General features: G+C 41.5%; 1 protein-coding gene across 1 annotated transcript in view; it reads left to right on the top strand.

Annotated features, from left to right (window-relative positions):
* hydin (HYDIN axonemal central pair apparatus protein) overlaps window positions 1-17,328 on the top strand; it is a 75,009-nt gene that overhangs the window by 16,651 nt on the left and 41,030 nt on the right. The window contains 13 exon segments of the mRNA XM_032586214.1: window positions 106-329; window positions 490-557; window positions 653-894; window positions 4,739-4,839; window positions 5,270-5,405; window positions 6,662-6,826; window positions 6,927-7,079; window positions 10,708-10,946; window positions 11,040-11,331; window positions 12,072-12,215; window positions 12,552-12,695; window positions 13,924-14,016; window positions 14,173-14,390. Of these exon segments, the coding sequence (XP_032442105.1) occupies window positions 106-329; window positions 490-557; window positions 653-894; window positions 4,739-4,839; window positions 5,270-5,405; window positions 6,662-6,826; window positions 6,927-7,079; window positions 10,708-10,946; window positions 11,040-11,331; window positions 12,072-12,215; window positions 12,552-12,695; window positions 13,924-14,016; window positions 14,173-14,390 (2,219 nt within the window).

Raw genomic sequence — 17,328 nt, 5'->3', positions numbered from 1 at the left:
TAGCCTTGCATTACGGAACGTCCATCAAAAGTTTTATGTAAAACATAATTTTTCTCAGCAATGGGACTTGTGACAAAATTGTTTTTTTGTTGTTTTTTTTTTTAGCTGCAGATGACAAACAAGGGACTGATTGATGCCCCTTTCAAGTTTTCTCGCCCTAAGACCAAGTTTGGCCTGTGTTTTTCCATCCGTCCCAAGGAAGGTGTTGTTCCCGCTGGGATCTGCCAGGCTGTAGAAATCACTTTTCACAGTCGGACCTTGGGAAGCTTTTCTGAGGATTTGCTGTTAACTGTCACAGGACAGCCTCAATCTCAAACCATAACTTTCAGGTGAAGATGGCATGTTAACATACTGTCTAAGTTAATTACAGAGACAATCTGTATTTACGGTTGTTAAAGTGTTTATATTTTAACAAAAGTGGTCCATTTTGAATATGTTTTCAAATAGTTTAGAGGTTGCTTACATGTTTTCTGCCTTTCTTTACTTCAGGGGTTGTGTAATTGGCCCCACATTCCACTTTAATGTGTACGAACTAAATTTTGGCGACGTAGCTTTTGGTAAGTCACCTTGAAGATCAGAACATCAATCAACCTAGTTTCATTCACTCTACTAATGTTCTCTTCCATATTTTATAAAATATTTCTTTCTATAGGTTTTCCAGCAACACAGACATGTACCCTTTTCAACACATCATTTGTTCCAATGACTTTTGCTTTACATGTCATTGGGGACGGATTAGGGCCTAATAGCATTAGCAGTGCCAAACAGGTGTCTGATTTATCCCCAAAGAGTTGGCAAGGACATCCAACTTGGGACCGTTGTCTTCGACCAGTGGAGTTTACTGTCAGTCCAGCAACTGGCACTGTGGATGCCATGTCTAATGTCAGCATCAAGGTACCGTTGTAATGACACTGCAACAGTTTGACATTTGGCTGGTCTAATTTCTAACTTAGTTGGCACCGAATTAAATTGATAATGCCTTTTAATTTTACTTTTAATTTTCTTGAAAGTAAATGTCACATGTAGATTATGTACTGTTCCAAAGATGTTTCTTGTGTAAAACTCATGTTTTATCGTATTACGTAAACATAGCGCAATTGTAATAGTTTCTAGTATTTCAGAAGCCATCCATCCATCCATCCATCCATCTTCTTCCGCTTATCCGAGGTCGGGTCGCGGGGGTAGCAGCTTCAGAAGGGAGGCCCAGACTTCCCTCTCCCCAGCCACTTCTTCTAGCTCCTCCGGGGGAATCCCGAGGCGTTCCCAGGCCAGCCGAGAGACATAGTCCCTCCAGCGTGTCCTGGGTCTTCCCCGGGGCCTCCTCCCGGTGGGACGTGCCCGGAACACCTCACCAGGGAGGCGTCTAGGAGGCATCCTGACCAGATGCCCGAGCCACCTCAACTGGCTCCTCTCGATGTGAAGGAGCAGCGGCTCTACTCTGAGTCCCTCCCGGATGACTGAGCTTCTCACCCTATCTCTAAGGGAGAGCCCAGCCACCCTACGGAGAAAACCCATTTCGGCCGCTTGTATCCGCGATCTCGTTCTTTCGGTCATGACCCAAAGCTCATGACCATAGATGAGGGTGGGAACGTAGATCGACCGGTAAATCGAGAGCTTCGCTTTTTGGCTCAGCTCTCTCTTCACCACGACGGACCGGTACAGCGCCCGCTTGACAGCAGACGCTGCGCCAATCCGCCTGTCGATCTCCCGCTCCCTTCTTCCCCCATTCGTGAACAAGATCCCGAGATACTTAAACTCCTCCACTTGGGGCAGGACACCCCCCCTGACCCGGAGAAGGCACTCTACCCTTTTCCGGCTCAAGACCATGGCCTCGGATTTGGAGGCACTGATCCTCATCCCGGCCGCGTCACACTCGGCTGCGAACCGCTCCAGCGAGAGCTGCAGATCACGATCTGATGAAGCCAAAAGGACCACATCGTCTGCAAAAAGCAGAGATGAGATCCTAAGGCCACCAAATCGGATCCCCTCAACACCTTGGCTGCGCCTAGAAATTCTGTCCATGAAAGTGATGAACAGAATCGGTGACAAAGGGCAGCCCTGGCGGAGTCCAACTCTCACCGGAAACGAGCCCGACTTACTGCCGGCAATGCGGACCAGACTCTGACACCGGTCATACAGGGACCTGACAGCCCGTATCAAAGGGCCCGGTACCCCATACTCCCGGAGAACCCCCCACAGGGCTCCCCGAGGGACACGGTCGAACGCCTTCTCCAGGTCCACAAAACACATGTAGACTGGTTGGGCGAACTCCCATGCACCCTCCAGGACCCTGCCGAGGGTGTAGAGCTGGTCCAGCGTTCCACGACCAGGACGAAAACCACACTGCTCTTCCTGAATCCGAGGTTCGACTATCCGACGGACCCTCCTCTCCAGGACCCCTGAATAGACCTTGCCAGGGAGGCTTAAGAGTGTGACCCCTCTATAATTGGAGCACACCCTCCGGTCCCCCTTTTTGAACAGGGGGACCACCACCCCAGTCTGCCAATCCAGGGGAACTGCCCCCGATGTCCATGCGACATTGCAGAGTCGCGTCAACCAACACAACCCTACAACATCCAGAGCCTTAAGAAACTCCGGGCGGATCTCATCCACCCCCGGGGCCCTGCCACCGAGGAGCTTTTTAACCACCTCGGCGACCTCGTCCCCAGAGATTGGAGAGCCTAACCCAGAGTCCCCAGGCTCCGCTTCCTCAGTGGAAGGCATGTTGGTGGGATTGAGGAGGTCTTCGAAGTACTCTGCCCACCGGCCCACAACGTCCCGAGTAGAGGTCAGCAGCACACCATCCCCACTATAAACAGTGTTGGTGCTGCACCGCTTCCCCCCCCTGAGACGCCGGATGGTGGACCAGAATCGCCTCGAAGCCGTACGGAAGTCTTTCTCCATGGCCTCTCCAAACTCCTCCCACGCCCGGGTTTTTGCCTCAGCAACCGCCCGAGCCGCATGCCGCTTCGCCCGCCGGTACCCATCAGCTGCTTCCGGAGTCCCACAGGCCAAAAAGGCCCGATAGGACTCCTTCTTCAGCCTGACGGCATCCCTCACCGAAGGTATCCACCAGCGGGTTCGAGGGTTGCCGCCGCGACAGGCACCGACAACCTTGCGGCCACAGCTCCGATCGGCCGCCTCGACAATGGAGGCACGGAACACGGTCCACTCAGACTCCATGTCCCCCACCTCCCCCGGGACGTGTTCGAAGTTTTGCCGGAGATGGGAGTTAAAGCTCCGTCTCACAGGGGATTCCGCCAGACGTTCCCAGCAGACCCTCACAACACGTTTGGGCCTGCCAGGTCTGACCGGCTTTCGCCCCCACCACCGGAGCCAACTCACCACCAGGTAGTGGTCAGTGGACAGCTCCGCACCTCTCTTCACCCGAGTGTCCAAGACATACGGCCGCAGATCCGATGAAACGATGACAAAGTCGATCATCGAACTGCGGCCTAGGGTGTCCTGGTGCCAAGTGCACATATGGACACCCTTATGCTTGAACATGGTGTTCGTTATGGACAATCCATGGCGAGCACAGAAGTCCAGCAACAGAACACCGCTCGAGTTCAGGTCGGGCGGGCCGTTCCTCCCAACCACGCCCCTCCAGGTCTCACTGTCATTGCCCACGTGAGCGTTGAAGTCCCCCAGCAGAACAAGGGAGTCCCCAGGAGGAGCACTCTCCAGTACCCCCTCTAAGGACTCCAAAAAGGGTGGGTAATCTGAACTGTCGTTCGGCCCGTAAGCACAAACGACAGTCAGAACCCGTCCCCCCACCCGTAGGCGGAGGGATGCTACCCTCTCGTTCACCGGGGTAAACCCCAACGTACAGGCGCCGAGATGGGGAGCAACAAGTATGCCCACTCCTGCCCGACGCCTCTCACCTTGGGCAACTCCAGAGTGGAAGTATGTCCAGCCCCTCTCAAGGAGACTGGTTCCAGAACCAGAGCCGTGCGTCGAGGTGAGACCGACTATTTCTAGCCGGAACCTCTCGACCTCACGCACTAGCTCCGGCTCCTTCCCCACCAGAGAGGTGACATTCCACGTCCCAAGAGCCAGTTTCTGCAACCGAGGATCGGACCGCCAGGGTCCCCTCCCTCTGCTGCCACCCATCCCACACTGCACCCGACCCCTTTGGCCCCTCCCACGGGTGGTGGGCCCATGGGAGGGGGGGCCCATGTTTCCTCTTCGGGCTGAGCCCGGCCGGGCTCCATGGGTAAAAGCCCGGCCACCAGACGCTCGCCATCGTGCCCCCCCTCCAGGCCTGGCTCCAGAGTGGGGCCCCGGTGACCCGCGTCCGGGCGAGGGAACACCAAGTCCAAAGTTTTCCTTCATCATTGGGGTCTTTGGGCTGCTCTTTGTCTGGTCCCTCACCTAGGACCTGTCTGCCTTGGGTGACCCTACCAGGGGCATGAAGCCCCAGACAGCATAGCTCCTAGGATCATTGGGACACTCAAACCCCTCCACCACGATAAGGTGGCAGCCCATGGAGGAGTATTTCAGAAGCCGTACTGCAATTATTTTAAACTGATGAATTTAAACTTAATTCATCTAATTTAAATTATTGAGGATAAAAGTTATATTTCCCAGTCTTTGTAGATTTTTTCAGGAAGTGGAACTAATTTGTACACATTTTGTGGGGTCAAATGATTTCCCTCTGTGTTGATGTAAAATAAAAGAAAATTAACATCTCTATAAACATTTTCTTTTTTCTTGCATGTTTCAAATGTGTGATTAGGTTACTCTGTGCTCGAACACAGTGAAGAAATATGAACTGGCGCTAGCAGTAGATGTTGAAGGTGTCGGAGAGGAAATCATGATTTTGCCTCTCAATGCCAGGTTCGACACACTCACTGCTGACACCAGAAAATTCTTAAATAAATAAAATTTTTCTCTTTTTCTATTACTCTGTTGCATTTAACTTTATCACAAGCAATGCTCACTCAGTGCTTTAGATCTTTTTGTATCCATTCCCTGATTGTACTTTAAATCAAGGCTAGAATCCGAGGGGGAGAGTAGTTTTTATGGGCATTGTTTTTTGACAGCAAAAATAGTTTAATTTGGCTAAAACAAGGTGAATATTGCTCTAACAATAAAGAGAATAAACAGAGATCTGATTTCAGACCATTTTCTTTGAAAATGTTATCAATCATTTTAAAATTTTGGTTTTGGTAATTGGGAGAACAAATATTGTCCTGATCACAGATGAATCATACCTCTTTTCCTCTTTTTTCTTCATTTTTATTCTTCATGTTTTCTGTTTTTACAGGTGTGTTGTGCCTGGGATTGAGGTTGAACCTCCCATTTTGGACTTCCAAAGATGTTACCTAGATCTTTCCTATGAAAGGAAATTGCGGTTGATCAACTCCAGCAATCTTCCTGCTTGTTATGGTGTCCTAGATCAGGTGAAGTTAAACCAAGTTATTGGTATTAGAACCAGGCTTTATTGTTATGCAAATTGCAACAAAATGACCGCAATGTGCAGAATATTGCATTTAGTAAGATGGTTGACATGCCAGGTTTTTTCAGCTGTCTTTGACTGATTGCTATTTTGACATAAATAACACGGAGACAACTATATCACTGGGGTGAAATAAAAAGAAAGATTGCTCTGTTGAATCTCACTGTTTCTGGTGCTACAGCTTGAGTGGCATCTCATCAAAGCCCACTATTTAGATAATACAGAAATCCCAAATTAACTCATAACTTCCTCTCAAAGGTTTGTTAGGATTGAGACATGGGCGCTGTTCTGTTAGCTTCTCAGCGTTTACAGACACCATTAGACTTTGCTGAGAGTCACTGAATAATGTTCCTTCTCTTTCTTACATTAAAGCTGCAGTATGTAACTTTTATAGAAAATACTATTTTTTTTACATATTTATTGAAGCCATCACCATGCCGTGACAGTATGATATGAGACAGACAATCTGTGGAAAAAAAATCAAGCTCCTCTGCTCCCAGTGCTAACTGGAAACAAGCAACCAGAGCCCAGAGATGAGACTTAGCAGTGTCAATCACAATCTTGTGTGGTGCCATTAATCCTCTCTACCTCTTTGCTCACTCATATTGGTACAGCTTATCCCCCCTGGCAAATACTGTTGTGAATGCGTTTCACAACAGTATTTGCCAGTAACTGTTGTTAGCATAGCCACTAATGATTGCAGATAAATGTTTTGTTCTGTAACGACAAGTTGTTTCTCTGCCAATAGCACATTTAGCAGCGAATAAATGAGCTTGAGTCACAGTGTTAAGACCTTCCTCCTGGTTCTGACTGGTTGTTTTTGGTCGGGAGTGGTGCATTTCTTCAGATGGCGATAATAGCTCAGCGAGGAGGTGGAGGAGATTTTTTTTTTTTCACAGATTATCAGTCTCATAGCATACTGTCACAACATGGTGACAGTTTTAACTTCATAAAAGTTGCATACTGCACCTTTAATGCTGCCTAGCAAAATATAACATAAAAAGTTCTAACACTTAAACAAGTTACTAACAGCTTTAACCTACAAGAAGAATCTTCCATTCGTCACCACCATTCCTAGTGATGAACAGTTTTAAGAAACTTTTAGTCAAATGCATTCTTCAAGGTTTTCATGTGTTCCAACAAATGCTGACTCTGTGTCCCTTTATTAAAAAAGTAACACCTTCCATTCTGCATTTTTAGGAGGTAGAGGGAAGTACACCAGTACTTTTTGGCAGCTCTATGCCCAGAGGAGTTCTTTTGGCTGGTAGCTCAAAGGAGATTCCTGTGTCCATCGTGGCTCGCACTTTAGGAAGAATCCAGAACTCTCTACATATAGCTGTGTTTGGCAGCCTTCAGCAGCCTCTGGTCAGTGAGTTTCAATGGAAATGTCAGGGTTGCTGCAGGTTCAGTACTTTGTGGCAAATAAATTAATTCTCAAAATTTCCTGTTTACTGTTCTGTTCCAGGAGGTCCTTCTGTCATGTGTTGGACAGGGACCCATTGTTTATGTTCCCATCTCACAGCTGAAGTTCGGCAGCATTCCTGTCCTGACGGATGTTACTCGAACACTTCAACTTCTCAATCAAACTCCCATTCCTGCTCACTTCAACATCAGTTTGGTACAGCCATCTACAAATTAATCTTTCACAGCATGCATTGGTGGAGTAAGAAAAGAAAGGGGGGAATCACACTTTGTATAACTTAAGCGCAATAAGGTATCAATAAAAAATTAGGATTTTAGTCTTTAGGTGCAGGTCCATTCTTTTTCTTCTTTTTGCTACATCTGCCATCCACAAATCTTACTGAGGGTTTTATAGAAAATGTTTATCAATTTATTGCCTCTCCTCTGATTAATTAATTTCAGTCTAATTAGATCTGATTAAGGAGTAAATGAGTTTGAATCTTGAAGCTCTACAAATACTTAGATCCATTTTCACAGTCGTTCTTCCCAGATTGAAACGCTTTATGTGAAAAGTCAGATGGAGACATTTTGTGAATTCAGAATAGATGAAACTTACTAGCCGAGTATAAATTCACAGCGATCTAATGAGAAATGTCATCTGGAAGGCCATCTGTCATCATCTGCAGTTTAAAGATGACAGTTTAACTTTCACTCATGGTGAAACTGCTTCCATTTTTAGTAAACTGTGTTTGATCCTGGTATGTTAAAGAATTCAAACTCTAAACAGTGTGTCATTCTTACGCAGTTTAAAGGAAACACTGTGCTGTGCTGCAGTGTGAGAACTGCTGTGCCTTGTATACAGTGTTTTCCGTGCCTCTTGGAAACTCTTCTCTTGCTGCATTGCCTTATCAGTGTTGCCTTATATCAGCTGAAAACACACTTGCAACTGAGCACATTCCTCAGTAAAGACTCAACAGTCCACACATCCAAATTAAAAATTTCACTGGCAAGCCTGGTGTGACCCTGTCCTTTCCTCTAAGGCAGTGTTCTAAAAGGAGTTTGTCCTCCGCATTCACAGACATCAGTCGATGATGGTTATCCTAGAATTATATACTACACAGTAATCAGGCAAGGAGCCACACAAATGAAGAATAATGAATGATTGTGGGGATATTACCAAAGATGTCTAAACCTAGTGACCATGTCCACAAGCATTGAAAAGAGTAAAGCGTAGCTGAACAAGTGTGAGGATGTATCTTTTTTTTTTTACAGCCCACAATATTCTGCCTTTGGTAGGTCATTCTATGATATTTTGTTCGGTTAAAGGATATGCGCCTGGACACTTTGCAATGCTGAAATATAAAATTTCTCTTCAACTTCTGTTTTCTAACAGACACCTGGAGATTTATTGTCAAAACTGAATCGCATTTTGACCTGTTTATAACGTCATTCACCTTGACAAAAAATGAATGTAATAAAAAAACAACTATGTTGACGCATAGCATGATGCTGCTACCACTATGTTTTACTGTGGGTATGGTGTTCTTTTGATTATGCTCAGTGTTGTTTTTGACCCATAGATACATTTTCCAATTGTGATGCAAAGATTTAGGTTTGGATTCATTTTAGCATAGCATATTATCACACAAGGTTTTACTATATTTAAATTACTTAATCCAGACATAGCAAATGTAGGCTTTGTAACTTTACTGTTCTGTGATATTGTTTCCAACCACTGATGATGACGGCCATGGTGTACATAAGATTATGTGTTGTTTTTTTCCTTTTCCTGACTGGTACATTTGTACAGTGTAGTGGTTTTTATCCTTTTAACATCCTTGCAAATTATAACTTTATCTAAAGCAAATTTGAGGAGTCCTGCACTCCAGACTTTATTTCAGGCAAATCAGATTTCTTAATAATTGATGTCAGGGCGTTTATTCAAAAGATGCATAAAACGAAATATTAGTTTAAGGATATACACAGATTTATACCTTTTTCCTAACTAGAAGAAGTTGTGAAACCTCATCTTTTAGATCACAAAATTCTGTGTTTGACAGAGAACAGTATAAGCATCTTTGATAGTTGTAGTGGACACGGCAGAAATTTGAATTCTGCTTTGTGCTGCAATCAGTCAATGCTAATCAAGCTGTGGGATGCGGCTTGTTTGATGGGATTATTTAAATTCTTCTCATCTTCCCTCCTCACTCCGGGGAGTCAACCCCCTGCTCCTTCTCCTCTCCAAACCCCACCCACCCCTTTAACCGTGATCACCCATGTATCGATCTTCTCCCCATCTGAGTTCTCAAGCTCCTTTGCTCGATTGTACAAACATTGGGAAACTGATCTATGACTCCCAATGTCACCCACCGGCTAAGTACGTTGTGTGGAGCATTTTTATTTGAAGTAAACATCTATATGTAATATGTCGCATATTTTCTGTGCAGGACTCACTTCAGTATGAAAGGTGCAGTGTGAGTGTGTCCCCATTGATCAATAATCTACTTTGTTGTCCTACAGGCAGTGAGTGTGTCCAAGCTTCACTGCATCTGTTAGAAGCTAGTCAAAATCTCAATTAAAAGTTTATGTTCCAGCCATCCATCAGTACCAATGCAGCATGGAACATTGATTGTGATCCTGACCACTGCTTGGTCTTATATATTTCAGTGGCATATACATATATATGCGACTGAAAGGAATATGAACATTAGATCTTCATCTGTATTCAGCTCAGAAAGATGCCTCTGAAGAAAGCTGTAAATGAATATTAAGATGGTTTTGCAGAGTTTTTTAAATGACACAAACGTGTGACAGATCACTGTTTATGTTTTCAACAATGCACTCATAGTCATCTTCCTCCACATCTTTGTAACATAATTGGCAAGTTACCCTGTGAATAGTAATGATGAATTTTATCTTACTTATGTTAGGCAGGGACTCACTGAACTCCCTTTACCTCAAGGATCTCCTGCTGCAATGAGAGTTGATGTGATTATGCAGCTATTTGATACATACATACACTTTCCAGCCATGGATTACATTTTAAGATGAATGCAGCACAGACGGAGGAGTCTAACCTGTTAGAATTATTTTAATGCATCACATTTCAGTGTTTGAAAAAGTTGGGATAGCAAGATAACATTAGATACCCTCAGAAAGCCGATTTTCTTCAAACAATTGCAGTAAGTCAGAGCAAAACCAGTAAAATACAAACCTAAGGAAGCTTAATAGCTACAAAACACTATACTCAAGGAAAATAGCTGGCACATTTAAAAATTTATTGAATGTCAGTAGACGTTGAGACTTCTAACTTCATTGCAAGGTGAACTTTTTGGTCAAAAAAACAGGTGTTTGTTGAAATCCTCTTCATCAGCAGTGTCAGAGTTGGAAGTGTGAAAGCTTCACTTGCTGAAAATGTATTTTATTTTTCTTACCAGTTTATTGTTTCAGGTCAAATGTGGCTGCAACAGCTGATTGTCCAAAACTTCATTCCTTTTAGTTCTCTTCCTAACCTTTCTTTCCTGTATCTTTTTTAAAGGTTCAGTTAATTCAAATTCAGAAATTATCTGGGTTATCTACTTTTTGAGTTTCAAAGATAGTACTTTTCATATACAGTACTATATACTATATACAGTTAGATGTCACTGAATATAAGTCAAGGTAATTTACCCTGTAGATCAACTTTTGATTGATTTGAGACTGATAAAAATTTTTACTAAGACATTTTGACACATAGACATTAATTAGTTTTAAAAGGCTTTATCATTTCTTATACCAAATGTTGATGTGATGATGGTGAACTTCACTTGACCATGTTCAGATTGTGTTTCTGTTTTTTTTTTCAGATTCATGAACAGTCCTATTGGCGTGTTGACCCTAGTGAAGGAGTAGTGCCACCTGAGAGCCAGCTGGAGCTTAAGATAGTAGCAAATTTGAAGGACACACTTCACTTTACGGACAAGATGGAAATATCCATACGGGACAGCAGAACACACAGTGTCTCACTGTCAGCCACTGGCACTGGGACAACTATTGTCAGCGACAAACCTTTTGGCCCTACTCTTGACTTGGGCACACACTTCCAGTAGGGACATAGTTAAATTAATTTTGATTTAAAAATGTGCAACTTTGTACCTGTGAACATCAGGTCATGTTTGTTCTTTTTATGTTTTTTAAGCTTTGTTCCATACGAGTACAAATTCAAGCTGACCAACCTTGGTTTGCGGCATCACCGGATGTTCTGGAAGATTGGTGGCTTCCTGGCTTCTCCAAAACAACAAATAAACTTCTCTGGTAGAACAGCGTTACCTCCAATCAGCTCTTCTAGACAGAGAGATTCTGTGAAACGTAAATCTACGCCATCCACCAGCAGAGAAAAAAATGTGTTCAGCCTCAGTCCCGCTTGTGTGGACCTTTCTCCGGGCTGTTCTGTTGACATGGTACTAACAGCATCCTCGGACTCCCCCAAGGTGTGCTTGTAGAATTTAAAGTGAATAAATAACACCATTGGATTCCATACATAGTGCTCATACACTGACAACAGTGCCTTGCATTAGATAGCATTGTGTTCTTAGCTCTTAGATTTGTCATTTTCTGTTACATTACAATGAAACCTCAATGTATTTTATTTGGATTTTATGTGTTGGCACACAAATTCACATGACTGTTGGGTTTTTAAATTTCTTTGCCAAAAGCAGCAGTAAAGTAGTGACCATTTCTATTTAAACTCCTTAGCCAATATTTCGTAGACCCAGCAATTTCTGAAATTACACTGAAACATTTTAGGGCTGCTATTCATGTGGTAAAATAATCTCCACGTTACTCTCAAGCCTTTGCAGCCTACAACTGGATTGCTTCTGATTTTTCCTTGTATTTAGATCTGTCCCTCTTCCCTTCAAGCCTGAAATTTTTACTTGTTCTTGCTGAAGATAAGCATCCCTGCAGCCTGATGCTCTGTCCCCACTGTGAAACAATGGGGACAGAATGTTCAAGGATATGTGCTGTTACTGTAGCCCCTTGACTCCCACAATATTTGGTGTGTGGAGTCCCAAATACTTTCCAACAAGTTGATTCTTGATTTCAACTGAGCTAAGGGCCATCTTCCATATGGTCTTATTGTAATATGACAAAATGTAGAAAATTGAAAGCGGTATGCCTACTTTTTAAGGCACTGTACATGTATAAACTATGTTTTTCTTTATTTTTCCAGAATTTTCATGAGCGTCTGGTGTGCGACAGCATCATTGGTGGCCATGGCTGTCAGCAAACCATCATGTCTGTGGAAGCAATGTGTCGTTTTGTTGCTCCAGTGCTTAATATTTCCTCAGAGCAACTGAACTTTTGCGTAAAAAAGGTTAGTTTTAATCATCGACAACCTAACATTCTGGTTTTATGAGTGTTGCTAGTGAAATCAAACTTGATTTAAAAGAAAAAAAAGTCTAATCAAAGTTAAAACATGATTTAACAAAAGGTGAGTGCTTTTTCATGTAGGGCAGGTTGGCTTTAATAGCTTTTTCTAAGTAAAGTCATTATTTGATCACTGCATTTTTTATTTACTTGGATTATCTTTGTGTTATCAAAACACTGTTTGACAAAACAGTGTGGAAGTGTTACAAAAAAATAAAATCAGAAGTATTGTGAGTACTTTTTCTTTTTTTTTTTTACAACTCTGTATATGTCTTTTTTAAAGGTCAAGGGGAAGACCCTGTTGCCTGTATATGAGAAGCTGGTCTTTCAAAATGTGTCCTCTTTGCCTCTGTCCATGGAACTCATTCTTCCAAAGCACTTCTTTCTGTGTGAGACTTCAGGAGAGCACAGCTCAACTACAGCCAAGGTTTGTTTTGGCTACTTCCATTCCTGGTTTAGGAAAGAGGAGCTCCGCTGATTTGGTGTCACTGTCCACTGAAATTTTACTACTATTCTCATATTTACTCATTTAATTCAATTCACATCCTGTTGCAAAGGGGAGTCTTTTGTTGCCTAATTAGCTTCAGATTTATTTACCACCAGAAAATATTTTTAAATAGATTTATTTAAAATCTGTTTAGCTGTGTGTTTGATCTGTGGTAGTAGACATGGATGTATGTGTTAACTGACTGAAACCGATAACAAATACAATTCATTCAGAATTATCCAATTTCATTAAATCAAAATTGACCATTAAAGTTTCTTAACAGATGTTGCTTGGTTGGAAGAAAATGAAGGTTTTAAAACGGTAAACAAAGTTTCCTAATCTTAATCTGATTCATTAATTTTTTTGATGGAGCCATTTTTTAACCTTTGATCAACTGGCGATGAAGCATGATGAGTGATGATATTTTTTAAAGTGCTGTAATTCAAACATCGACAATTTCTATAAGGACATTTTACTTGCGTGCATCTGCAGCAACCTTGTGTGGTTTTCATTTTTTTGTTTAATCTGTCATTGATGAGTGCTGATTGTTTTGCATTTTTTCCATTTTGTCCTTTTGCAGTTTTAGTCTTTACACTTAACTTTTCAGGTACAAAAAGCCAAGTGTCATGAGATACACTGTACAGATTTTCTTTTAATTCATACCCAAAAATTACCTGCCTTGTAAAATGATGTTTTAAAGTGATTGTCAGTAATCTTCCCATAGTTTTAACTTACTCAGAGAAAAAAATTATGAGATAAATTAATGAGTGTAATATAAAGACAGGAAGTTAAGTTATTTTGGGTTGGTCAGTGGTCATAAAAATAAAGATTCACCAGATTTGGAACCACAGTCAATGGAAACAGTGCAGCATGTAGTCTTGGGAAAATCAAAAAGATTACATGTAACTTTTCCTTAAGTGCTGAGAATTTTATTATTTTACTGTGCTATGATTCATCAAAAATAATCAGGAGTTAAGATAAAATCGTATGAAACTCTTGTATAAGTATGTTGGTAGTACTTGTTGCTTTTTAGTTGTGAGGAACAACTGAAAAGCTTAATATTTTTCAATCGGTTTTTGACGAAACCCGTCAGCCATAAAACTTACTGCATGTTGTGTTTTATACCTTTGTTTTTTTGAATTAAAATAAGTGGTCTCTATTTTTCCAGCATTTGGTTTTAGAGGACCAGGGTCAATTTGAGTTCTGGGTTTGCTTTGATCCATCTTTCTGTACAGACTTAATGCACCGTATTGTGAATGAGGTAAGTCTGATGTTGGTAATGCTTCGAAGTAAAACAACTTTAAGAATGAGAATGTGGGTTTTGTTTTTTACATTTTTGTCACATTTAAATATTTAAATATTGAAATAACATTGATAGTACTGAAATAACTGAATATTTTCCTTCTTTGCCTCACAGACGCTTACAATAAATTACTTGGAAGTCCCACAACAAGAGTGTGTGAAGTTGCATGCTGAGGTCCACTTTCCGAACCTTCAGTTTTCTTCATCCATTGTGGATTTTGGTTGCTTGCAAAACTGCTCAGAGATAAAGAAAATGATAACAATGACCAACTGCTTTCAGCTGCCAGTGTGCTACAACTGGGTTTTTATGGAGTACCAAAAACGCCCTTTGAGGTATGAGGGTGAATGTTTTAAGTGAAAACAGCCTCTGTTTTCTTTTGTACTGTATACATTTCAACTATCTACTATCATAAGTTTAGCCATGAAAGGTGATAAGTGATGAGTTGCAGAGTTTATACCCATGTACAGTCTAAAATGTTTACATGCATACATTCATCATTATTGTCATATTAATAAGAGCTTTTAACGTGTATTTTCTTTCAGGGTGATACAGTATTTGACCAATATATCTTAAGTGTTTGCTTTTTTATTTCAAACAAGATTACATAGCACCATAACTGTGAAAACTTGGCATTGACTTGTGTTATCAGTTGGCTAGTAGGCTGAAACATGTTGCAAACATTTTCATGATATTGTAATTTTCTGTGACATTGAGTTTTGGGTTTGCTTTATGTGTAGGCTACGATCATCAAAATTACAGGAAAAACGAAGGCTTGAAGTTTTCACTTTGTGTACGAAATCTGTCTGAGTCACACCTTTTCATGTGTGACAAACTATTGAGGTTTTTCAGGATTTTTAGCTGCATCTGCAGCTTTCTTTTGTTATTGTTATAACTGTTATATACAAATACATGTAAAATGTAAGTTTATCTGTAGGATCTACTTGTTTTTGGAATCAGAAAATATTTTAGTTAGTTACTGAAAAGATGAGATTCAGGGCTGAAAACAGAATGGATCTCTTCCATGCATTAAATCTGTTCACTGGGATGCTTCAGTAGAGAGCTATACATTTAACCCCACTGAACTGAATTGAGCCAAAGCCATTATAAATTCTCTGGGGAAGACACATTTACTGATGGTGTGCTTTATAAACTTTACAGTGTGCCTCTTTCAGGCCTCTGCTTTGGCTCTTCTGGAATAAACTGTGAATACTGTAGTAGTCTACTTGTGGCCTTGAACCAAATAACTAATAGCTCTACAAGATTTATCACCCTCAATCAGCTTTTCCGCCTCAACCTTTTCCATCTATTGGTATTCTTTCGTTTCTGTCTTTCCCTTTCTTCTCCTCTCAGGGCTTTACATTGCTTATTTCTCTTTTTTTCTTTGCCCCTGCTCCCTCTCTCTCTTCTCTGCCTCTGCATCTCTTTAATACTTTAACCTCATCCAATCCCTCTTCTTTTTCTCCACCCTTTCCCTCTTAAAAACCATCCTCGCAGGTCGTCATGCTAATTAAATGTAGACTTCACCTCTGTAAAGTCTCTTTCTCTCACACAAAACCTGCGTTATCTTGCCATGTTCAGCTAATTACATCGCTATCAGTAATTACACCACAGTCCTCTGAGATGGGATTGTCTGTGAGGCAAATTCTTTTATCCTAACAACATATATATGCAGTATAGCACATGTAGATCCTGCAGTGTGTTCTATCTGGAAAACCTTCAGCAAGACAGAACAAGAACACATATTTTTTTGTCCATTTCTAATGTGTGAGATATTAGATTACTGTGTAAACCAAAGACTGCCTAATCAGTGAAACAAGTAACTTAAGGAAGCACCATGCTAAAGCCAGTGTGTTCAGGGCAAACAGGGGTTTTCATCTCCAGTCCATAAAGGACATTTTGGGCCATCCAGGTCCTACAAATTTTAGATGTGTCGCTGGTCCAACACACCTGAATCAAATGGCTGAACTGCCTCCTCAGTATGAAGTGAAGTTCTCCAAAGTCCTGCTAATTATTTGACTCAGACAAGTTGAAGCAGAGACGCAGCTAATGGTTGCAGAACACAGGCCCTTCAGGACTAGAGTGTAAGACCCCTGATGTAAACTGTTTTGCTGCCAGAATTTGCAGATTTATTCTGTTTTTGACTTGCATTAAAAAGCAGTAGAATTTTTTTTTTTAATATTTTCTTATAAGTGGCCACATATAGACTTAATCTTGTAAATGTCCTAAGTCTTTTGGTGAGCTCTATGGAAAAAGTGAACTGCATTGCATTTAAAGCAATGCCCCTTTAGTCATACAATCTCAATAGCATTCTGTGAAAGCACTCAGAGCCCAAGATGTCAAGAATTTGACTGGTATGATTTGTAATGAGAAAATGATCAACAAATTCTGGTCACTAACTAAAAAAACCCTAACCTTTTTCTGCATAAAAATATTAAACTGTACAATCATTGATATGGGTAAAACTAATTTCACAAGATTGCTTTAATTACAAATATTCAATTCCCCAGGTATTTCAGAGCAAAACTTTGACAGTAGTAATGCATTTAAAGACTTGCAACCCTTAGAGGCAGTAGGATACAATGTAAATGTGATGGAGGGTCCCAAATGTTTTTTTTTTTTACTTATATCCAGCAAAAATGTGACATACTTTTCTCTAATATGTGACTGCCAGAAATGAGGCTGAAGCAACAATCGTCAATATGATCATTCCACAGGGCTCCCTGCTGGTGCCCTTCTTATTATTTTTTTACCCTATGTGAGCTGAAACAACAGTACTGCCACAGTATTTTGCAGTCTTAGAACATTGTGTGCACACACACACACACGCACGCACACCCCCACACACACCTACACACACACACACAACACTTTTAACAGCAGTAATGTAGCCACTCTTTAGTGATTTGATATATAGTTTTTCCTGGCGAGCTTTAAGAAGACCTCAATTGCTGCATCTCTTTCATTCTCATCCATGTTTATTCAGCATTTCATTGCAATCTATCCTGACCTGTTTCCTTCTGCCTGCCTATTAAAATTCCTCTTAATTATAGAACACTCTGTTTAATTAACTTGATGGATGCATCCAGCGTGATCCCACAGGGAACAAGAGACGAGAGTACTAAAAGAAAATGAGTCTGAGTTCTTTGGGATGTGAGAGCTTACCGTTTTCTCTTCTACTTGAGTATTGCATTATCTCTGAATGGAAGGAAAAAAGATTGTTCAAAATTATCTTCAAATGTTGAATTTCCAGTTTACTAAGGAGAAAAATTA

The sequence above is a fragment of the Xiphophorus hellerii genome, chromosome 2, assembly GCF_003331165.1.
Source record: "Xiphophorus hellerii strain 12219 chromosome 2, Xiphophorus_hellerii-4.1, whole genome shotgun sequence".
In the NCBI taxonomy this organism is placed as follows: Eukaryota; Metazoa; Chordata; class Actinopteri; order Cyprinodontiformes; family Poeciliidae; genus Xiphophorus; species Xiphophorus hellerii.
This window is presented reverse-complemented; position numbering and strand designations above follow the sequence as displayed.